Genomic DNA, 25,461 nt, shown 5'->3' with positions numbered 1-25,461 from the left:
TATTGATTAGTCTTTTTCATGGTCTCTTATTTAGGTTTTCTAAATTCCTGCTATGAGTGAGACCATCTGGTATTTTTCTTTTTCTTTCTGGCTTATTTCGCTGAGCATGATCCCTTCCAGTGCCATCCATGTTGCTGCAAACTGCATGTGTTTATCTTTTTTGATTGCTGAGTCATATTCCATTGTGTATATGTACCACATCTTCTTGATCCAGTCATCAATTTTTGGGCATTTGGGTTGTTTCCATAGCTTAGCTATTGTAAATAGTGCTGCTATAAACATAGGGGTGCAGGTGCCCTTTGGAATTGCTGTTTCTGTGTCCTTTGGGTAAATACCTAGCAGTGGAATTGCTGGATCATATGGAAGCTCTATGTTTAGTAGGTCCAGAAATCTCCACACAGCTCTCCATAGTGGTTGGACCAGTTTGCACTCCCACCAGCAGCGCAGGAGAGTTCCTTTTTCTCCACAACCTCGCCAACATTTGTTGTTGCTAGTTTTTTTAATATGTGCCATTCTCAGTGGTGTAAGATGGTATCTCATTGTAGTTTTGATTTGCATTTCCCTGATTACAAGGGATGTTGAACATTTTTTCATATGCCTGTTGGCCATTTGCATTTCTTCTTCAGAGAAGTTTCTTTTTAGCTCTTCTGCCCATTTTTTGACTGGAAAGCAATAATCATCAAAACTGCATGGTACTGGAACAAGAACAGACACACAGACCAATGGAATTGAAGAGAAAATCCAGAAATAAACTCACAGATTTATGGTCAACTAATCTTTGACAAAGGAGCAAAGAATATGCACTGGAGCAAAGAAAGTTTGTTCAATAAATGGTGCTGGGAAAACTGGGTCGCTACATGCAAAAGAATGAAGCTTGACTATTACCTCACACCATGCACAAAAACCAACTCAAAATAGGTTAAAGAACTAGACATAAGACCTGAAACCATAAAATATATAGAAGAAAATATCGGCAAAACACTACATGACATGCACCTCAAAGACATCTTTACAGACACATCACCCAAAGCAGCAATAGTGAAGGCAAAGATAAACAGCTGGGACTACATCAAATTAAAGAGCTTCTGCACAGCAAAAGAGACAATAACCAAAACAAAGAGAAACCCCACCGACTGGGAGAAAATTTTTGCACACAACACTAACGATAAAGGACTGATCACAAAAATCTACAAGAGCTGATGAGACTCAACAAAAACAATGAAGTCATGTTTTAAGTTACTGCATAAAAATTCAGTGCAAGTATTCAATATACTTTTTGTTATCTAGCTATGAAGTAAAACTTTACTCTCCCTTTGAAAAAAAACATAGGGCTTCCCCGGTGGCACAGTGAGTTGAGCACAGTGCTGTGAAGCTGTATGCAGTCTCTGCAGAGCGGGTGCGATTCCCAGCCAGCCAGGGAGTTACCTACATGGTGCGACAGACCTCTCCTATCTCAACCGCTCCTCCTCTCAGCAGTGTTTTCAGTCATCTGCCTGTTCTGCTCCCCGCTTGCTCTGTCTCTGTTGAATACTCTCCTCCTCTCATGCCTTTGGCCTGTACCCCAGTTCTTGTATAAATAAAAAATAAATGTTTATCATGTGTTTCTACTTTGTAAAATATGCATAAAAAGAAAAAAAACAAGAAATGATTCAGATTTTGAACTCATTTAACTTTACAGATATTTACTATTAACTATAACTGAATATATGAGAGTATTTCACAACCAGAGTGACTTTCTTTGTCATAAATACATTGAAGCTTCCAAAACATTATTGGACATGAATGCAAAGGGTAGAAGCAGGGAATTATGAGTTTAAATATGTTTTTAAATGAAAGCAATAAGAAAGAACCATTTATGAAAAGAACATGTTGACTGATGATACAAAGATGTTATTATAAATAGTTCTTTGTTTCATACCATGTTCCAATACTGGAGTCATATCTTATGATATTCTCAAGAGCAAATAATATTTCAGTGAATTATCATAGGTCATCAAAGTTTGGATTGATATAGTCAAGACAAAGATCTGGAAAGGAATGGATTTTTGCAAATACAAGGGCAATTATTAGAGCATCAGATTAAACTGGCTAACTGAGCATTAAGATGACTGAGGTACACAGACTTCAAACTATACTACAAAGCCATAATCATCAAAACTGCATGGTATTGGAACAAGAATAGACATACAGACCAATGGAATCGAATAGAAAATCCAGAAATAAACCCACAGATTTATGGTCAACTAATCTTTGACAAAGGAGCAAAGACTATGCATTGGAGCAAAGAAAGTTTGTTCAATAAATGGTGCTGGGAAAACTGGGTCGCTACATGCAAAAGAATGAAGCTTGACCACCACCTCACACCATACACAAAAATCAACTCAAAATGGATTAAAGAACTAGACATAAGACCTGAAACCATAAAATATATAGAAGGAAATATAGGCGAAACACTACGTGATTTGCACATCAAAGACATCTTTACAGACACATCACCCAAAGCAGTGATAGTGAAGGCAAAGATAAACAGCTGGGACTATATCAAATTAAAGAGCTTTTGCACAGCAAAAGAGACAATAACAAAAACAAAGAGAAACCCCACCAACTGGGAGAACATTTTTGCACCCAACACTAATGATAAAGGACTGATCACAAAAATCTGCAAAGAGCTGATGAGACTCAACAACAACAAAGAAAATAATCCAGTCAAAAAATGGGCAGAAGAGCTTAAAAGAAACTTCTCTGAAGAGGAAATGCAAATGGCCAACAGGCATATGAAAAAATGTTCAACATCACTTGTCATCAGGGAAATGCAAATCAAAACTACCATGAGATACCATCTTACACCAGTGAGAATGGCACATATTAAAAAAACTAGCAACAACAAATGTTGGCGAGGGTGTGGAGAAAAAGGAACTCTTCTGCACTGTTGGTGGGAGTGCAAACTGGTCCAACCACTGTGGAAAGCTGTGTGGAGATTTCTGGACCTACTAAACATAGAGCTTCCATATGACCCAGCAATTCCACTCCTAGGTATTTACCCAAAGGACACAGAAACATCAATTCCAAAGAACACCTGCACCCCTATGTTTATAGCAGCACTGTTTACAATAGCTAAGCTTTGGAAACAACCCAAATGCCCAAAAATAGATGACTGGATCAAGAAGATGTGGTACATATATACCATGGAATATTACTCAGCATTCAAAAAAGATAAACACATGCAATTTGCTGCAACATGGATGGCGCTGGAAGGGATCATGCTCAGCGAAATAAGCCAAAAAGAAAAAGAAAAATACCGGATGGTCTCACTCATAGCAGGAATCTAGAAAACTTAAATAAGGGACCAGGAAAATGAATAACTATAAGAAAGTGAAAATCAAAATCAACAAAAAACTATGAACCAGAGACACTTTTAGGGGGGCGGGGGCGGGAGGGGAGGGATTGGGGTCAGAATGGGGGGCTGCAATTGTATGGGGAATATAACAATAAAATTTATAAAAAAAAAAAAAGATGACTGAGGTACAGAGTTAACTATGTATGAACAAAGACACGTGTTCTTATTTTTAATATAAATCTTGGTTGATGTGCTAGCCATGGATGTGTAGCTCTCAAAGTTCTTCATGAGGAACTGAGATTGGAATGATGACTGAAAAAGCCACACGTTCCCAAGATCACTATTAGCCTGTGACTGAGCAAGGTGGGCTATTAGTCCAACAGGGGACTCCTCTAATGAACAAATTTGGCTTGGGGACTCCCCATGGTCTGGCTGAAACTTTCTCAGAACTGTGCTGCGGTGTGGGGTTATGTCCAAACCTCTTCCTTTCCTTCTCCTTGCACAAAATCCAGACCACTATCACAATCAAAAGATTGTTCTCAAATACTCTTACTCTTTCCCCTTTATCTTTCACATCTCTCCCTTAAATTTCTTGTGTTGCTAATACCTGACATCTGCTTCTCAGGAGACCCAAATCAACACTCTGGGCATGTTAAAAAATTTTCTTAAGTTTAAAGAAATACATAAATTGTTAAAATGTCAAAATATAGTTTGAATTAAAATAGCAGTTTATGGCCTTATTCCCACTATAGGCTCTCATCCCATTCTCAAATGTAACTATTTTTAACTCTTAGCAGTTTCATCAGGTTCTACCACATTTCTAAATAATATGCTGTCAGAATTGCATTCAAGAGCATTTATCAGAAACTTTAAAAGAGAATCATTACTTAATATAATGGGGGTTTGTTTCTCATATAACAAGAAATCTGAAGTTAAGCTACCCATGATAAGACAGCTCTATGATACCAGTAACCAGGTACCTATTTTCTATCACCCCCTTTATTAAGTAGCCTTTAATATTACTCTAGCAATTAATTCTTTCCTTGCATCATTTTTTCCCCACCTGCATTGGCTCACTCCCATTAATGTACCAATAGAAATAGATGCTATGCTCCAAAGAAATACAGAAGTCCAATAAACACATGAAAAAATGTTCATCATTGTGGCATATATACACAAGGGAATATTATTCAGCAATCAAAAAAGATAAACTCATGCCATTTGCAGCAAAATGGATGGAGCTAGAAGGAATTATGCTCAGTGAAATAAGCCAGAAGGAAAAAGAAAAATATTGGATCATTTCATTCATAGCAGGAATATAGGGGAACCAAATAAGACATCAGTGTAAAAAAAATAATAACAGCATAAAACACAACAAAACAAAAACAGACAATTATAAATCAGAGACAAACTGCAGGGGAGGAGGTGGGAGAGGGATCAGAGGGAGAGAGAGAGGGAGGAGCACAGGGGACTGAGGTGATGGCGCTCGGGTGCATTGGTGAAGGAAACTCTATGGGGACTACACCTGAGGGGGTGGGAGGAAGCAAATATTGTTTAAAAATGAACAATGATGTAAAAAAAAATTAAAAAATTAATAAATAAAGAAAAAATGTTCATCATTGTTTGTCAGGGAAACGCAAATAAAAATCACAATGAGAAACCATCTCACACCTGAATGACCCATATCAAAAAGTCCACACACAAGTCTTGGTGAGGATGTGGCAAAAAAGGAACCCTCATTAGACTGTTGGTGGGAAATTAGACTGGTCCAGCCCCTACAGAAAATACTATGGAAGTTTCTCAAAATATTAAAAATAGATCTACTATAAGCGCCAGCAATTCCTCACCTAGGTATCTACCCAAAGAATGCAAAAACACTAATTCAAAGAGATATGTGCTCATCCATGTTCACTGCAGCACAGTTTACAACAGCCAGGTTATGGAAGCAACCTAAGTGCCCAAGGGCAGATGAGTGAATTAAGAAGATGTGAGATACACACACACACACATATACACACACACACAAAATGAATATATATATACACAATGAATATTACTCAGCTGTTATAAATAAAAGAACTCTTGTCATTTGTGATAACATGGATGGAACTGGAGGGGATTACTGTAAATGAAATTAGCCAGAAGTAGAAAGACAAACACCATAAAGTTTCATTCATATGTGAAATATGGAGAAACAAAAGTCACACAAAACCGAACTATTAAAAACCCTGAAAATCCAACTGTAGAACTGAGACTAGTGCATGGGGGGAGGGGGGAAAATGGACTATGGTGGAGGGTTATGGGAACCTTGGTGGTGGGTGTGGTAACATACATCTGAAGAGGTGGAATCCTAAATTTTTGGATTATATACAATTTTGTAAACCAATGTTACCTTAATAATAAAAACAAAAGACCCTATCTGACCCTCAAACTCCTGCCTGATTTCTCCATTTTCTCTTACATAAACCCTTCCTTATGTTATAAATTCCTAATTCTCTCCTCCCATATTGTTTCAAATACATTTCAGTCAGGCTTCTGCTCACACCATCTACTGAAAATGTTCTTATCCAGATTACCAATGATCTCAGTGCTACTCCATTCAATGGACGGTATTAGCAATATTGTAACTGGTATCTCATCTACCAGTAACACTTGAATTATTTTTTTAAAAACCTAGTTTATAGGATGCCATGCTCTACCTCTACTTCTATTCTCCTTATTCTCTTTTCTCCATCTCTCCCTTTTTCCTCTCTCCAATCTTCTAATGAACGAGGATCCCAGGCTCAGCTCTTTGGCCTCTTCTATTTCTCTCTGTACTCATTGTGTTGGTGAATTTGGCTTTAATGCCATCTGTGTAACTTTTCCCCAAGTTTATATTTCCAATCCAGATGTTTCTCTCAACTACAAACTCCTGTAATCAACTGTCTATTGACTTTCCTACTAGAATAGCATTTCAAACACAGCATGTCCCAAACTGAACACCTGGTACTTTCCTTAAAAATGTCTCTACTCAGAGCCTCCCCTGGTGGCACAGGCAATTGAGTGCAACGCTGTGAATCTGTCCCCGCTGGCCGGCAAGATACCCACATGGCGCAGCAAACTTCTCCTGTCTTGCCCGCTGCTCCCCTCAGCAGTGTATTTCGGTCAGTCTGTCTGTTCTGTTCCCTGCTCTGCCTCTGGTGAATCCTCTCACCCTCCTGCACATCTGGCCTGTACCCCGCTTCTTGTATCCTTGAATAAATAAATCTTAAAAAAATTGTCTTTACTCAATCTTTCCCTCTCAGCAGATGGCAACTCCATTCTTACACCTGCTCAGAAATTTCTTCTGTACCGAACACTTTTAACATCAGCAAACCCATCAGCAAAAAAAAAAAAAAAAAAAAAAGGACTCAAAACCCCAAATATACCCCAAATCTAACCACTTCAGAAAAATGGATATTTGGGCAAACAACCAGTAATATCTTACGTATATATTATTTCCTTGATTTAATCATTATGTATTGGTTTTGTATTATGAGTTAAGAATCTAGTTCTTCTATATCTTTTGCTATCTTATTATTAATTCTCCTATATTGGATCAGATAAATGATCTACCAGTTCCTTTTCTTCCCTTTCTCCAACATCTCAAGTAGAACCTTCTACCCTTGCCTCAATTTGGTCCACTTGCTCTCTAGGCCTATGGCACAGTTGTCATTCTAATATTTCCCTTCACTTTTCTGTGTGAGATCCTTTGGATGCTAAGAACAGTCTTTCTTGGTTTGTTGGTTTACAGCAATAAATCTTGAAACATCTTCCTGAGAAAAGCTCATGCAGGTAATTTTATCTTTTAGAAGTACTAAGTCGAGTATGTCCTTGGTTGAGTGACAATTTAGAAATTTAGGCAAAATATCACTTCCCTTCAGAATTTTGAAGGCCTTATTCTGCTGCCTTCTAAATCCTTGTTGTTGACAAGTCTGATATGAGTCTGATTCCCATTCCTTTTATATATTGTGTTTTTCTTTTTCACTCTGAAAAATTTCTGAATCTTTATCTTTGGTTTTTTAAAATTCATAAAACACCCCTTGGTATTGGTCTTTTTTCAATCATTGCATCCTTTCAAGTAATACAAACATTCTTCAGTTTGGGAAATTTCTTCTGTTATTGTTTTGTTTCTACCCTTTTGTATTCTATTATTAGTTAGATACTGGACCTTCTGGACTAATACTCTAATTTTCTTACTGTCTATTGCCTATTGCTTACTGTTTTGTCATTTTGTCACTATATTCTACATTACAGGGATATTTCAACTTTATCTTTTAAATCCTCTATTAATTTTTCTTTTCATTTTTAAACATTCTTATTTATTTTTTTTCACAATATAGGATTTCTCTCCTCAGGTGTGGTCACCATAGTTTTCCCACCACCAAAATTCATGCCATTTGTGGCAACATGGATGGAACTGGAAGGGATTATTCTAAGCAAGGTGAGCCAGAAAGAGAAAGATAAATATCGGATGGCTTTACTCATATGTGAAATCTAGAGAAACTAAAAGGATCAAAGACAAACTATAAGACTGACCCTTGAAAGCAGACCATAGATCCTAGACACTAATGAGGGGAGAAGGAAGGAGAGAATGAAGCAGGGGAGAGGATAAATCTTCTATTAATTTTTCTATTTAAATTGTCATATTTTTTGGGCCTCCCCGGTGGCGCAGCAGTTGAGCGCTGGGTTGCGAAGCTGCCTGCAGCCTCTGCAGCGCGGGTTCGATCCCCGGCTGCTCCCCGGCCACCAAAGGAGGGTCCCACATGGCGCGCAGACCTCTCCTGCCGCCCGCTGCTCCCCTCAGCAGTGTACTTCAGTCCTTCTGCCTGCTCTGCTCCCCGCTCTGGCTCTGGTGAATTCTCTCACCCTCCCGCGCTTCTGACTGTACCCAGTGCTTGTATAAATAAATAAATAAATCTTTTAAAAAAAAAAAAAAAAAAAAAAAAAAAAAAAAATAAATTGTCATATTTTTCACTCACAGGACCTCTTTCCTTCCCCTCTACTATTCCTTTTTTTAAAAAATAGTATCCTATTCTTGTTTCAGGGATGCAATATCTCATTTCTCTGTGGGATTAATTTTAACTTTCTGAATTTAGTTCTGTTTATTACACTGTCGCCTATTTTTTTCTTTTCTGTTTAGCTTCAAACTCAGAGTCCTCAGATTTACAGATGTAGAATGTCCTCAAAAGTACCCTTGGGCCTCCCCGGTGGCACAGTGGTTGAGAGCTGTGCTGCAAAGCTGCCCGCAGCCTCTGCAGCTCCACTTTGATTTCCTGGCCTCAGGAGAAGGTCCCACATGGCGCGCAAATCTCTCCTGCCGCTGCTCCCCTCAGCAGTGTACTTCCTCAGTCTGCCTATTCTGCTCCCCGCTCTGGCTCAGGTGTTCTCTCACCCTCCCACGCTTCTGACTGTACCCAATGCGTGTATAAATAAATAAATAAATCTTTAAAAAAAAAAAAAGTACCATGATCTCTGTCTCTCTGGTTATATTTAAAAGGAAGTCCCTACCTCGAAATCATAGACAGCATTTAAATCAATGTCACCTCAATTAAAAAATGATAAATTTAAAATAATTAAATAAGGTAAGCCATAAAACTAATTTTTATAAAAGGGAGTCTCTAAAAATTTGATTGGAAGCTTGATATATATTAGCAGGTTTGTTAACTTGGGTTTCACTGTAAGGATTTGGTTGGCACAACCACCTTTCTTAATTTTTTTTTTAATTTTATTTTATGCATACAAGAGCTGGGGCACAGGCCAGAGGTGTGGGGGGTGAGAGGATTCACCAGAGACAGAGTAGGAAACAGAACAGGCAGATTGGCCAAAGTATACTGTTGAGAGGAGCAGCGGGCAAGTCAGGACAGGTCTGCTGCGCCATGTGGATTGCTCCCTGGCCAGCCGGGGGATCGAACTCGTGCTGCAGAGACTGTGGATAGCTTCATAGGTTGTGTCTTAACCCCTTCGCCACCAGGGAGGCCCTTATTTTTTTTAATTAAGTGAAATTTTTTCTTCCATTATTGCTAATTTTTGGACAATATATGATTTCTCCTCTCAGATGCCACAACTACCTTTCAAGAGTAACTACCACCTATCAGTATCTATAGGCTTTGCTCTGGGGGAGTCTCTAAATACGCTGCATAGAGGCCTAGTCGTAGCTGTGAGAAAGGAGATGGGGGAGATTTCACCATTCCAGATACGGGTTCTCACTTAAACACAATTTTTCAACCTAGCCACCACACTTCTACTTTGAATTATACGTAACTTCTTCGAGTCCAGGAACTCTCTGGTTTGGTGTTTTCCAAAAATCATTACCTATCTCCTTTGTTCTTTATACAAATTGCTTCTGATTTTCATGATTTATCCTGCATCCCACTGCCAGGCTATCCTTCTATAAGTCTTCTTTTAGTATGGTGCTCCCCTGATATAAAAGTTTTTATGAAAGTTACATTAATTCACTAAATTGTATCTTAGTAAAAGATTTAAAGTCCTGACAATGAAGCTCAAAGTTGCATTTCAAACTTATCCCTTGGTTTTTAAAGGAGAATTCCCTGTTCCCAAGGGGTACACCTCCTCACTACAATTTAGATACCCTATATCTCACTTCAGTACCTTGATCTAAAGCTCTCCTTCTGGAATACCTTCCCAGTCAGCTTAGCCAGGTTTTACATGTCCTTTTAGGTTAAGTAAAAGTTATAAATTCCCTATAATTTTTTACAACACTTCAGATTATCTTGATCTTTATGTTTTCTCTAAACTATTATCTTTCTGATGCATGTCCTATAACTTGGCACTCATCAATGTCCTGGAGATTTCATGTGCCTATTTCCTTGACTAGGTGATGCTGGGAACTCAGCCCATACCTTTTACATTCCTAGTGTGTCTCACAATTTTGATAGTCAATAAATACCAAGTGATGGGTTTGAAAATATAATATACTATTACTAAAAGTTATGACTTATAATTATGATTTGGCAATTATAATTTTATGAGGAAATCAAATTTGTTTTCACATAACTTGATGAAAGGAAAGATCAGGTAATGATATTATTCATTCTACAACTGAAAAAGTTGTGATAAAATGAGTTACATATGTTCACAATTTATCTATGATAGGCTTGGAAAATAATTTATCTTTTTACCTAACCTGCCATATAATTCATTATAGGACTTAAGCAAGGAAAGGAAACAATCTTTGCTTGGCATTTTAAAATTGTACTTGTGGAATTGTTATAGAAAGAAATCAGGGACAGTTAACTATATACTTTTGTTGTTAAATATACATACTTGATTCAAATAATTTAATATAACCAACATGTATGAATTTAAATCTATGCTTAGTGATATTGTTTATAAAAAATTATGCAATAATCTGCAAGAAAGAGTATGCTTTAAAGCACAAAAAAATTGATTTTAGGAAACTAGAAAAAAATATGTGTTTAACAGCTTGTAAAATTAACACTCTTAAGTTATATTTCACTCTTTTAATGCATCTCAAACTGGAAATAGGCATAATCTGAAAAACCAACTTCAAAAGACAATTTTCATCCAGAACATATGTATAGGTAAACCTTGATTTTATAAACTATTCTGAATTTACAAGTGGAAGGAATTTTTTAAATGATACAATTCATAGGCCACTAAATGAACAATATAAACTAAGCTTTGGTAATAGTGATAACCTAGAAAACCATTATTCAATAGCGGGAATAATCCAAGCTCACACTACATTCTAAAATCCTTCATGTTGTTGCAGTTTCCTCACTCATTCCTAAACAATTGAACATTTTGAAGAAATAAGGATGCCTTAAATGGAAGACACAATGATAAATTCCATAATCTTCAATATCTAAAAAAAAAAATGCTTACATTAGTTATGGAGTGGCCACAGTCAAAGTCTGACAGTCAACTATGCTAGCAACAAAATGCTAGGGAACTTGTTTTCACTCCTTTCCTGAAAGAGTGATGTTTTAGTCAACTGCTGTCATTTTTAGGGCTAAAAATGTTGGGAAAAATCGTAAATGGAAACTTAAACATATTTACCTTTGGAGCCACCATACTGGATGAACGCACAAAAGGGGAACCAAAGGATGCATATAGATGTGATTTACTTATTATGCAACTGTGAAAGGTTTAAAGGGATCCTTCTAAAAATGTACCTGTGATATTAGAGATAATCAGAAACACACACACTTTCTCTCTCTCTCTCTCTCTCTCTCTCTCTCTCTCTCTCTCTCTCTGTCTCTCTGTCTCTCTCTTTTTGAAGACCTAACTAACAGTCTTGCTTGAAATTGAGGAAGTAGATACATACTGCTATGGGAGCTCTCAAAAGCCCCAACAATGTGGGGACTGATCTGGGCCTGACATTGGGGAGAGGTCAAGTTATGTTGTTCAAATATATTCCATTAAGAATGTGCAAATTGTAATAGGCCTATTTTAGGAATAACTTATCAATCATAGAAATAAAGCACAAAATATGACAGAACATAAAGAAAAATAAGTTCCTTTAGAAACCTTAAAAGTAGACTCACTGCAGCTTCTGAAACCAATATTGTTAAGTTGCAATAAATTAGAAAAATTATGTATATAATCTATCACGAAAATTTCTTTTCTGAGTTGGGTGAATTCAAATGAGACATTCCTTTCTCCATACTGCCCCCATTCATACACATAAACTTGCTTATTAAATTTAAATGCAATAAAGTTTATTTATAAAGGATTGCCAACTGGGATGCTCCACTGCATACTTTAAGATGCATGACATGTTCCAACTTACCCTGTGCAATTGTATGGGTGGAAACCATAGACACACCTCTTACTATAGGTGGTAGGCTTGCCCTCCAGTCAAATAATTTTGATCCTGCTTTTAAGGTGAGTAATGGCATTGAGAAGTATAATTTGAGCTGTACTAAGCATAAAACTTTCTGGGGCATATTTTGTATTCAAGCTTTAAAGTCTGATTAAAGCTTTTTATGGAATCAAATTGTGATTTTTTTAAATAATCCCATCTTTTTTAATGGTATCCTAAAATGAAATTAAGAAGTATTATGGGTCTCAAAATACTAATTCAGCCTTGTGAATAGTCTCTGCAAACTAATAATTTATGCCAGTTGAGGAGGTAACTAAACAGTTATCTTCATGGGTAAAGATAGACTAGTTTAAACAAAGAATGAGGAAGAGCTCGAGTCCATTAAAATGACAAACTGTGTTTAAATAGTAGATAAAGATGTGTTTGTAATTATTAGATTTAATCTTGTGGATTTATGGATAGAGTCATGGGCCTAAACTTTAGACTAGTTAGACCTAAATTAAATCACAGTGTACAGAGATAAGAATTTAAATTGACACAGGATCTTCAAATCCATAAAATAATTTTAATTATTATTAGCAGTGATATAACTTCAACTACATGTATGAGTAGAATATTACTAGTGATTCTTTTTATCACACCAGCTAAAACTTTTCTAGGCAAGAAGTACTTTAAAGCCTACGAGCAAAGCTGGGGCATGTGTTCATTATTTTGTGATCATAGGATACTATTATTTCCTGATTATGTTCTGAATAGAAATCCATTCGAAATTTAGCTCACCTTGTCTAGGCCGCAGTAGCATGTACAATAGAAATTTCTGAGATAGGAATTTTCTGCATCTATAATGCCCCTCTGATAACGTGTGGCTACTGAGCACTTAACATGGGGATAATGCAACTGAGAAACTGAATTTTTAATTTTAGTTTATTTTAATTAGCTTCATTATATATATATATTAAAGATTATTTATTTATACAAGCACTGGGTACAGTCAGAAGCGCAGAAGGGTGAGAGAATTCACCAGAGCCAGAGTAGGGAACAGAACAGGCAGACTGACAAAATACACTGCTTAGGAGAGCAGCGGACGCAGCAGGAGAGGGCTGTCGCACCATGTAGGACCCTCACGAGCGGCCGGGGATTGAACCAGCACTGTAGAGGCTGCAGGCAGCTTTGCAGCCCAGCGCCCAACCGCTGCACCACCAGAGGAGGCCCCAATTTATATTTAAATAGCTACAGGTGACTATCATATTAAACCCACATCATAGAGCATCCTAAAAGTAACACCAAATATCTTGTTATGTTAGGTCCAACTGTAGCTGCTGGTTGATTTCTACAGCATAGTACTCACAAAGGCTTACTAAAGTGGTATGCCAACAGCCATTTGTCTACAGTTTTATCATCATTCAAAAATATTAGATCTATGTCAGTAAACCTCTAATACAACATTCAGACAAATCCAAATAAAAGATACTGTATGAAAATATTTTTATTAGTGTTTATAGTATGTGAACACAACTATACTGATTAATGTGGGAGCCTGATGACCTGTGTCAAACTGTCTAATGTTAGTTCTAGAATGACTAGAATTCAAACTATGAAATATCCACTCCTACAAAGTTTTTGTCCATTACCTATCATAACACAAGAATAGCAATTACTACATAGTTTTCAGCTCCGTTGGTTAAACACTGCAAAAGCATGTCAAACCATTTTACCTGACAGACATATTTGTTCTTCCATTTGCTCAGCACACACTGACTATTTTGCATCAGCTCCTGAAGGAAACAGAAAAAGAAAGTGAGTTGGCTAGTTGGCTACACACATTGTTGTTATCAGTTAAAGTGCTTCTGATTTGCAAGCAAAAAAAAAAAAAAAAAATTCATGTCACACAAAGATGCAACTGTTTTGGAACTCCTCACCGGACAAAAGCAAAGCTATCATCACCATGAGAGTTGATCCTTTATGAAAATTAAAACTGTTGAAAGATGTTTTAAAACAGATTTGTTTGTTGCCATTTTTGAAACTTTTGGAAAGATACCTCCAACTCCTTGAGTGAGTCTCGAAGTTTTTCTGGGCGTCTGTTTTTGAGCGTCCATGGATAATCTCGTGCTGGCAAATAAAACATGTACTACAGTTAGTTAAACATGATTAAAAAAGGAAACTGCCTAGCAGTGTGTCTTGGGAAGATTAAAATAAAACACCTCCTTAATTGAGAGGAAGTGGGCTTCATTTCCATCATCAAATGACAGCCTTTTGAAAGGTTTTGTCATAAGAACAGGATTTTTACCACAAAACAATCTCCCTGATCATAATTTTATGACAACCAACAAGGCTCAGAGAATTCCTGGGAAAGTTTCCTAGGCCAGTAAATCTACTTCTTAATGGTGAATGACCCACTCTTTACCAAAGAATTAACATTTTCATGTAAATAATTAAATTTTTAATCCAAAAGAAAGTTCAGATTCTGCAAGATACCTCACTTCTGAAATTGTTTCAGTATATAAATATAGTGGAGGAAAGAAATGAAATACAGGAAAAAATTTGAAATCAAGAATCAAAGCATGACATATTAAAATTAAAGACTGAGTTCAAATTTTAACAAATTAGGCACTAATAGTACTCTTTTCAACTAATTTTCTTTAAAATCTTTACCACAATTCAATAATTAAAACCTTTGTTTTGTTTTAAATACATTTAATTAAAAGGTAAAATTATTTAGTAGAGTCTCAATGTTAGCCTAAGACAAAATCAAATAAGTTCTGTTTAAAGGAATAAAATGTCAAATTCATTGTATCTATGATAAATGATATATGATAACATGAATTCATCTTTGAATTCTCCTAAACAATACTTCTAAATAAGAGTTCTGAGGCACACAGCAGGGGAAGAGGAGAGGGAGGGATCAAAACAGGGAAGGAAAGAGCATAAGGGATGGGGGAGATGGATCACAGATGCTATGATGGTGGGAGAACTACAGGGACAATACCTGGGAGGAAAAATCAAGTATTACCCCCAAATTAACAACAATGTTAAGAAAATTAATGATTCTTTTAAAAGAGTTGTATACACATGTATATGTATGTGTACGTATACATGATATATAGTATATGTAGACACTGAAATTTTAGAGCTGATATATAGCTGATTTCAGCAAATTAATTTCATCTAACACCCTAAATTGTATTGTATACACTATATGTGCAAAGTTAAAATTCATTGTTACAGCTACTAAAACAATATTTTTTAATTAAATGTCCACTTGACCATTTAAAATAAGAGAACAATTAGAATGTTCAGCTCAGACAACATTTTTATTATATTTAAGTCATTAAAACCATATTATATCCATATAACATATATAGCATATTTAGATATTTTAGAACAGAAAAGACTAAAGAGAAACAAAGCTATCGATATTATAAATCTTAAATGGGTAATATATACTAATAATTTAGGCATAGCCTAAGTAATGTTTCCAGACTTATAGTATATAGTTATTTTAAATATATTAAATAGAAATATGGCTCATTAAGACAGCTTATGCTTACAGAAGCACATATCTTACCAAAACTGGATAGAGATTTCAATGATCAAAATTCAAAATGCTTAACATACACAATTCTGATTCATATGTATATACCTGGAAAATGGGAATTTATAATCATAAGAAATTTGGAAGGAATGAAATTTTTTATTTATGCAGAAAACTTAAAATATTTTTTAAAACTGAAACATCAGGGTTACATTTCTAATTTTATTCCCAAAGAATAGAAAGTAAGCTCACATTCTGCCAACTTCTGCTTATCTTCTAAGTAACCATGCTCTGTTGCTGAATATTGTGGGGCAGGAGAAATATAAAGGAGGAAAAAAAAAAGGAAATTATTTTTATTATAATGCTTTGTTTTTTTTAAACACTTGGTATTTTTATAAGCACTTATAAAATATATTATACACATTGTTGAGATCAATAGTTTATGCCAAACTTTTAAACAGTTGGGGAAAAGACAAACTGGATGCTTTAATTACATAGTTACTTCCTAAATTTGCAGTGAAAAGGCTTACACAGCACAACAGGTGGGCCAATATCCTCCGCCTGCAATCTCATCAGATAGGGACGGGAACTGCAACTGAGCCCAGAACAGAAGCTGCTTCAGTCTGTCATCAGAACCATGAAGTCAGCCTATTAACCACCAAGCTAAGCACACAGGATGCCCACACAAGCCCCACTTCAACAGAGACCAAAACAGGAAGTAACTCTAGCTAGAAAGACCTTTTGGCCCATCATGAAACTTCTGGGATTAACAGGATTAATCAGATAAAGAAAATTGATCATTCACTCAGAAATGCCTATTTCAGATATCAGGTGAGGATCCAGGAGGCCAGCATCAGTGGGACCATGCATTAACAATGCCCTCTACTGGGACACTGATAAACAACGTGAATAGACTGCCCAGTTATCAGTCTGATCAGCAGTAAAATGAAAATTTTCATGTTCTTCTACAGAATTTTCTCGGTATTTATTTTTTCTAGACCTCGACATCAACCTCAACATTTTTCTGAAGAACAAAAGTGACTTTTCTTGAAATTTTAAAAGTTTATAAAAAACAGAGTTCATTTAATGGTCATTAAAGTTTAGAATATTTACTTTATAAAAATTAGTGGATTAAAATAGATACTTTACTTGGGGGATCTTTCTTGTCATAATACTGGTAGATCCCGATGTCTCTATCTATAGAAAGGAAGAAATAGCATTAGATAATGGCAAAAAGTTCAAATCATTCTATATGGCAAGGGGGTGGGGTAGATTAAAGAGGGAGACAGAAACAGTTTGTTCACATTATTAGAAATAAAATCATTCAAAAATACCTACACATATGTTCATCCATTATTCTAGAACATGCAAAAAATTGGAAAGCTTATCAATCTAATTAGAAAAGAATACAGAAACCTGAAATGGCATGAGAAAGGAATATAATAAAAAACTGAAATGAAGAAACATCAATGTTCTTTATTCACACTTCCTGATATTTTTCACAGGGTGCTACCAAAGGGAACTGCCACTAAGCAATGCCAAATGAAGTCAAAATGCCCTAACTACTGGATTGTGAGCTGTAGCTTTCTTTTTCTCCAATTTAGCTCAATTTAGTATGGTGTTTGGGGAAAATATATAGGAAAGAGAGAGAGGATTAGAGGAAGGAATGGATAAATTATCTGAATCTTGTTTAAACTCAAAAAGCCTCCTAAGCCATTCAAATGTGGATGCTCTGCCTGGGCTACAGAGAAGCAATGCTAGGCTTTCCTGATGTTAAGAATGATTTTACTACGGAATCTGTTCTTCCCACTTAACTATATAAAAACGAAATAATTTTGTCTGTATTCTTCCTATGTATGTACAGGGAAATATTCTTCTTTGAAGTAACATTCCTTTCCTTCCATGCAAAATTACTCTATTGCTAACAAAAGGATAGATCTGTTTCTAAAGAAGTGCAAGCAGTACAGGCTGCCCCCTAGTGACTGATTGCCCCAAGCTTTCAAACTGAATGGAAACTTAAAAAAAAAAAAAAAAAAAATTGCAGCTATAATTAACCTTTCAAATTTAGCTTTCAACATTTTAAAACGTTTTTTTAAAATAGTCAATCTTCTGTATTTATTGAATTGCCATTCTATTCATTATTCTATTAATTGGAACATATATTTTTATAGAATGCAGTTTATTTCTAGTAGTTGGCTTGAACTTCTCTAATAAGGAGTAATTGGGAAAGGTCACGAGTAGAGCCTCTTGAGTGCTAGTATTTTATTTCTTGACCTGGGTGGTGATTTGATGGGTGTGTTAACTTTTTTGATAGTTCAAAACATACCTCATGATCTATACAGTTTTCAACATGTATATGTTATGTGCATATGTTAAAAAATGTTTTTTTCATCTAAGAACCATAGGTATTATGTACACAGGCAGTAGCCTCTATTATCATATTCTACTCTATAACTAGGTCCATCAATCCATGTATCCAAATATTTATAACTCTAGAAAAGGATGATGAAGATCATGAGGGGCCCCGAATTCTGCATCTGCTCCAGAGTTATGTTAAAACACAAACAAGATGAGGGGGGCATCCACATAAGGAGATCTACTCTACATGGGATGTCCAAACAAAAGTTGGGTGAAGATGGTATCCATGCAGAGGGGTCAGCCTGACACAGTGTGTCAGAACCTTAGCAGGGCAAGATCATTCACATGGAACAATGACCTAATGTATAGTGTTAGAAACAGAACAAGATGAGAAAGACAACTACATATGGGACAGTCTAACATGTTAGAACCTATTTGGGGTAAGAAAGGAATACACAAGAGGGAAAGAATAGTTGCAGCGAGAGAATACTGATTATATACAGGGTGACTGATTAAAAATAAAAATACTGGACCCAGCTTTCCTGTTGTCAGAGATACAAATATGGAAAGGGAGAAAATTAGAGTGAACCCTGTGGTGGTAGATCAGAATTGAAGGTATTAGTGTGAATTGGTGGTTTCTGACATAACACAACATACATAGATACAGAAATAATTACAGATGTAAATATGTGTATATACATACATAAACACACATGCATTTCTTAAATCCTGCCCACCAAGAGGGCCGGCGAGCATGGATATTCCAATAGCAATGGGAGATACAAAGCACACCCTGCTTCTAGATACCATTCTCTACTAAAAGGAATCAAGCTCCCTAGAGAAATGGCTAATTCCAGGACTGGGGAAGGGAATGTTTAATAAGAGTCTGGATGATCTGTTGTGCTCAAAAGAAGGGAGATACTCAAGTATTGACAGAGACATGTCACACAGACACAAAAACCAAACTGAAAGGAGTCCGATGGGCCACATCAGGGGCAAATTAATTATCAAAATAAAAAATGGCAGTAATGAGTTAAAAAACATTAAATAAAAATAGGAAATCTGGACCCACAGGGATAAAAGGTTCAATAAATAGATATATAAAAAATTCAAAAAAATTGAAAGGAACAGGATATTTACATAATTTTAAGATCCTTCCTTACAAAATACTAAATAAAAGGAGAAAGTGTGCAGCAGAGAAGCCTATCAGGCACCACCTTAATCAAGCAATCAGAAAAATCATCAGAATAGGCAAAAATTAAATTTATGCACCACCCAATATGACGCACTAAGAACACAGCATTGCTTCTGAATTATTCCCACCAAATATGTATAACCTGAACCTAACTGAGAGGAAACTTCAAATGTATCCAAATTTAGGGACATTCTGTAAAATAACTAGCCTAAATTCTTAAAAAGTAGTACAGGACCACAAAGATTTTAATAAATAAATAAATATAAAAAGAATGAAAGATTTATTCCAGAATGAAGGAGATAAAAGAGATAAAGAGATTAAATGCAACCTGTGAATCTGAGCAAGATTAAAAAGGACACTGATGGGACAACTGGTGAAATTCCAAGTATTAGAAGGCAGGCAGTACTAAAATCACTGTTTATTTTCTGATTCTGATGATTACAGTGGTGATACAGTATAACATCCTTTCTATCCAAAATACACACTAATGCCAAAATACACACTAATTGACAAGTTTTCTATCAGTTTGTTTCAAAAATTAAAAAAAAAAAACAACTTTAAATGTCAAGTATAACCAAAGCATTAGCAAGGTTACTAATTTAGTCTAAATGACAGTGAAGGCTTCTCTGGGTGACTTATTAAAGCTGAGCCCTAAAGTAGCAGGATTTCATATGGGCTCAGAGAATAATGTTCCCAGAAGACAGAATGTATAGGGCCTACTGAAGATCCAGTTGGGGTGAAAAATTTACTACCCCTTTCTTCACCCCCTCACCCTGAGGCCATTGTGCATCACTGTGGGATTCTTCTCTAAAAGCCATTTACTGTCTCTAAATTGGAGGAGCAGGGGCAGGGATGGAGGACTTTAGGACAAATGGAGGGCCAGGGAAGGAGTTTGCTGGGCAAGTAACAGAAGACCAAGGACATAAGGAATAAAGATAGAATTATCAGATTTCTAACCATGGTGTCCAAGCTAGGTAGAAAAATAACTGAAGAAGGAAAAATGGATTAGGAGAAATGAAGGGATTAAGATATTGATAATCTTTAAAAAGCATATAACCTAAATATATAAAGTTAAGGGAACAAAAGAGATGAAAAACAAACAAGATTCTAATCATAAGTGTATCTGCTTGCTAGCTTCATTAACAGTAATAATGTTTTGCCTTATAATCATATCTAGAAAGCATCAAAATAGCTAATAGCACATTTTCATTAAGATTTAAATATTCAGAAACTAAGGCATTCATCACTTCATCACTGCTTTTTTGAGTGTGAGAAACAGAAGCACAAAATATAACATAGAAGGACCTTAATTTCTTCAAGTCCCATTTTTTCCTTCTGTAAGAAAATTGTATCTATAGATGATTGAATGCATCTATCATGCTTCTTTTTAAAGAATATCTGCATTGATACCATTTGGACCTTTCTAGAAAAATATCACCAATTATGACATTACCAATGTCTTTGACAATGTAAAAAGTGTTTTTCATTTTTGGCATTTGATCTCTTAAAATATCTAATTCAAACATGTGCCTGGTCATAAAAATTCAAGAACTGCTAAAAGGCTTTCAACAAAAACAGTATTGCCACATGGTGTATCTTCCATCTCTTTATCTGCTCCCTAGAGACAACTATTTTAACTCTTAGCTATTTCCTTTTTTAAAAAAGATTTATTTATTTATGCATACAAGAACTGGGGTAGCGGCCAGAGGTGCAGGGGGTGGGGGGAGGTGAGAGGATTCACCAGAGACAGAATGGGGAACAGAACAGGCAGATCTACTGAAATACACTGTTGAGGGGAGCAGCAGGCAAGGCAGGAGAGGTCTGCTGCGCCATGTGGGTAGCTCCCTGGCTGGCTGGGGATTGAACTCGTGCTGCAGAGGCTGCTGATAGCTTCACAGAGCTATGCTGTGCTGTGCTTAACCTAACCCCTTGTGCCACCACGGAGGCCCAACTCTTAGCTATTTCTTCTGGGATATACCTCCATCTTTATAAATAGTATGCTTGACCTATTACTCTTCGATTCTTCAGTTTGGGTATTATCTATTGCCAATCCACCATGGAAAAAGAAGTCAATTCTCTACCATTGTACACCGTTCCCCATCTACTACCACTTACACTTCTTCCCCACTCTCCCATATTAAAAGCACTGTTTTTAGTTTAGTCTGTGCTGACAGTGCTATAAATACATAAGGATTATTCACAGCTGAACCTAGGGTACATTGTGATTACATTTCCTTTCTTATACAATTACCTTGTTTTCTACCTGCTTTCTAAAAAATATTAACACTAATTAATTTCCATTATGCTGTAACATATCAGGTGACCAATCAGTATAACTTTTCAATTGGCAATATCCCTCCTGGAGCCTCACAATCTTACTCCATTGCAAGCTGGCGAATGTCTAGGTCTACTGCACAGATACTGTTCTTGATGTAGAGAGATATCTTCCTCTGTCTTGATTTAATGTCCTTGTTTGTAAGACATACAATGGTCTGGTAGCTTACTGAGAAAAGGACATTAAGTTTGGTGAGATTTACATAACTGAAAAAGTCTGTATTTTCTTCTTGCAAATAGCTGACTAGCTGGCTGGGAAGAAAATTTAACTTGGAAATAATAATTTTTTTTTAACATAAGGTTTCTGGATTTACTGTCTTTCTCCGGTGTTCAGAAATTATACAATGTTATGCTTTGATACAAGTCTTTCCACATTCATTGTGTTGGGTACTTTATGGGCCCTTCCAACTTACACTCATCCTCTTAGTTCTAGGAAATTTTCTAGTAATAGAAAATTTGCATATATTTTCCTTCCCTACTCTTTTCTGATTTTCCTAGAGTTATCAGTTGAATACACAGTTCTGTTGGATCTCTAACCTATCTGTTACTCTCTTCCCTATTGATTATCCATGTCTTCTGTCACAGTATTCACTTCATTTTTTTCTATCATATTTATGCATATTTCAACATAATTATGCACTCTTGATTGTAGTGTGATTATCAGAGAAAGTAGACATAAGTTCTCCCTATTCTACCATCCTGGGTTCATCCCTCTTTATTTTTTAAATTTTCAACTTTTCTGACGGAATTTCTTTTACTGTTTTCAGTTCTATTTTTCTGCTACATATTAAACACTGAAAAGATTAGTATGATTTTCAGATGTTTTCTGAAATTTCCATATTTTGTCTCTTGCTAATCATATTTAAAAGTAAAGCATTTGAGGGGCCTCCCCGATGGCGCAGTGGTTGAGCACTGCACTGCAAAGCTGTCCGCAGCCTCTGCAGTGCTGGTTCCATTCCCCACCTGCCAGAGAGAACCCCACATGGCGCAGCAGACCTCTCCTGCCTCACCCGCAGCTCTCCTCAGCAGTGCCTTAGGTCCGTCTGCCTGTTCTGCTCCCCACTCTGGTGAATTCTCTCACCCTCTCACACTTCTGACCTGTACCCCAGTTCTTGTATAAATAAATAAATAAATCTTTAAAAAAATAAAAGTAAAGCATTTGGAAATTGATTGGAAGATCTGTGTACATGAACAGAACTTATCCAGGGCACAGGTTGTTTGCTAAAAGAACCCCTCAACTGTTAATATAGATAGGTCATCCCTCTGAAGCCACGCAGTCACCCTAGAGCAAACCAGCTTAAGTTCCTGCCTTCTTGGAAACCCACCATGACAGTGTCAGAAACACTGGAATTAAAGGGACCTCATCATCAGTCTACAAGCTTCACTTCATCCTCCCTTTCAATACTGCCCCCCCCTGGAGTTTTTGTCCCTAAATGTAGAGTCTCCCCAGTAGATATTTCTATATGAGAGGCGTTTCACTATCTCTTGGGCAGACTTTTCATACCCTATGCCTCCTGCCACATCCCCATTTTCTACAATATTGGATTACTCAAATTTTTGTACCTTTCTAGAGTTCTGATAAACAAATTTCTTCTACTCTGTAGAAAGTTGATATTTAGGTTTTTAAGCTTTGCTAATTCCTCCATCCCTTTGACTTATCAAAATTTGTCTGAATACCACTATTTTTTCTCTTATTCTCTTAGTCCTTGTGGGTTTATACCTACTTTGTTTTAATTCATTTATTCTCACTTTAGAAGAGTTTGGAAAGGAAGCAAATTGTGTGCAATTTACTTTAACTGGAAGTTCTATCCTTATACATTTTTTAAAATTTTTTTATTAATTTTTTTTTATTTTTTACATCTTTTTTCTTTTTTTAAATCATTTTTCATTTTTAAACAACATTTGCTTCTCCCCACCCCCTCAGTTGTAGTCCCCATAACTACCCTTACACATTTTAAGCAAAATAAAATTAATGCAATTATAATGACATTACTCTGTAATCATACATGTATATTAGATATATACAAAATAATACATTTCCAGGCAAATCATTTTATTAATAATGGTGCCAACGGAATATAAATAAGACTGTCTTCATAAATATAAGAGTTGTTTAGGTTAAAGAGGAAAAGATTTTTTAAAATGTTTTCTAAGGACATATTATCCTATAATTTCAATATACATTGTTAAAACACATATATTACTCCTATTCTTCAATGTGAAATGGAAGAGCATTAGTATAACTAAATTTTAATTGTATTTAAAAAAAAATTTTTTTAAAGATTTATTTATTTATTTATTTATACAAGCATGGGGTATAGTCAGAAGCGCAGGAGGGTGAGAGAATTCACCAGAGACAGAGTAGAGAGCAGAACAGGCAGACTGACGAGGTACACTGCTGAGGGGAGCAGCGGGCGGCAGGAGAGGTCTGCGCACCATGTGGGACCCTTGCCTGGTGGCCAGGGTTCGAACTGGCACTGCAGAGGCTGCAGGCAGCTTCACAACCCAGTGCTCAACCACTGCGCCACCAGGGAGACCCGTATTTTAAAAATATTTTAAAATTTCAAATAGAAATGCCTTTTCTCATTGGCCTGCAAATAATTGGTAACATATCAGTAATTGTGTGTATCTTAAGAGGAAAGAAATATTAGGTCAATAAAATTAATTTTCAAGACACAAAATTCAACTCAACCTGAAAAAACGTTAATCAGAATATGAATTATTTTCCATTAGTCAATTTTTAATTAAAGAAAATAATGCAAGTCCCACTGGAGATACCAGGCTCTAACCTTTGCTAGTACTTATTTATAATGCTGTAACTTGTATTTGAAAAATATTAAAATTAATCCAGAGCTCATTTACCTCCAATGTGTAAGGTATTCTTCAAAGACCACAGGTGCAGTTGCGTCAAGCAGAAAGACATCTGATGGCTGAAGGAATCTCTGTACTGTTTAAAAATTAAAAATAGGTACCTATTAATTGTCCTATATTGCCAATAAAACTAAGATCCCTTAGAAATAATATAAAAATTTGCCACTACTGATATTTGAGATTTGGTTCATTGGAATAAACACACATTGATGTATGTTTGGTTAATCATCCAGTAATAATTGCCCAAAATGAAAAATGTATTTTCCTAGATTTAGGAAAATATGTTTAGGAAATATATTTAGGAAAATCACATTGAGTAATGTGGTAAGAAGAATACATATATTGATATTGGGGTGTTCAAGAACATATGTTTGGTTTTTAAGATAGCATATTTAGAATTATTTCATATTTAAGCATTTTAAAAACATTGTTAAGGAAAGGAAACATCTGTTAGGTAATTATTAAGTACAAGCACATTTCATGGTATATTTTTAATATACAAAGCAAATATTTACAATCTCCTACATACAAACAGGTCAATTAAAGTGGAATTTGTGAAGTAAACGGTAGACAGTTATTATAAAAAAAACACAATTTACTGACAAGTAAACTGTGTGAAACCACATTAGTATTCAGACTCGTTTGCTAATGTATGAGATCCTGATATTCTACTCTGACTGAATTGGAAAAAAAAAAGGTAGCAAAAATATACATCCTGCAATTCCTCCCAGTTTCAATAGCAGGATATTATGGATATTTTTTCTTAAATCAAATGGAACTTTATCAATTTGGACTGATTAGAAGTCAATCTGATCAGAAAAAAAGACAACATTTTATAAATATTTGAAATTAATTTATATAACTTTCAAATGTTTGCTTGGAAATACATATAGTACTATTTACACTTTACTATATTAGAAATACATTCAGTAAACTATTGACCTTTTTTATAGAGATCATAAAAGAATTACACTTTTCAATAAATTTTTGAATAATGAGAGAAGCTT

The 25,461-nt window shown here is 35.7% G+C and overlaps 1 protein-coding gene across 1 annotated transcript in view; it reads right to left on the bottom strand.

Annotated features, from left to right (window-relative positions):
• The window catches only part of WDPCP (WD repeat containing planar cell polarity effector), a gene marked incomplete at both ends in the record, with an annotated part of 230,571 nt that extends 206,065 nt beyond the window's left edge, over positions 1 to 24,506 (bottom strand). The window contains 5 exons of the mRNA XM_084234852.1: positions 13,880 to 13,939; positions 14,203 to 14,273; positions 15,949 to 15,993; positions 16,846 to 16,893; positions 24,446 to 24,506. Coding sequence (XP_084090978.1) covers positions 13,880 to 13,939; positions 14,203 to 14,273; positions 15,949 to 15,993; positions 16,846 to 16,893; positions 24,446 to 24,506 — 285 coding nt within the window. The remainder of the gene's footprint in view (positions 1 to 13,879; positions 13,940 to 14,202; positions 14,274 to 15,948; positions 15,994 to 16,845; positions 16,894 to 24,445) is intronic.
• Between the last annotated feature and the right edge of the window lie 955 nt (positions 24,507 to 25,461).

Source organism: Talpa europaea, assembly GCF_964194135.1.
Source record: "Talpa europaea genome assembly, chromosome: 6".
Lineage (NCBI taxonomy): Eukaryota > Metazoa > Chordata > Mammalia > Eulipotyphla > Talpidae > Talpa > Talpa europaea.
Note: the sequence above shows the minus strand (reverse complement) of the source record. Positions and strands in the feature narration are given on the sequence as shown.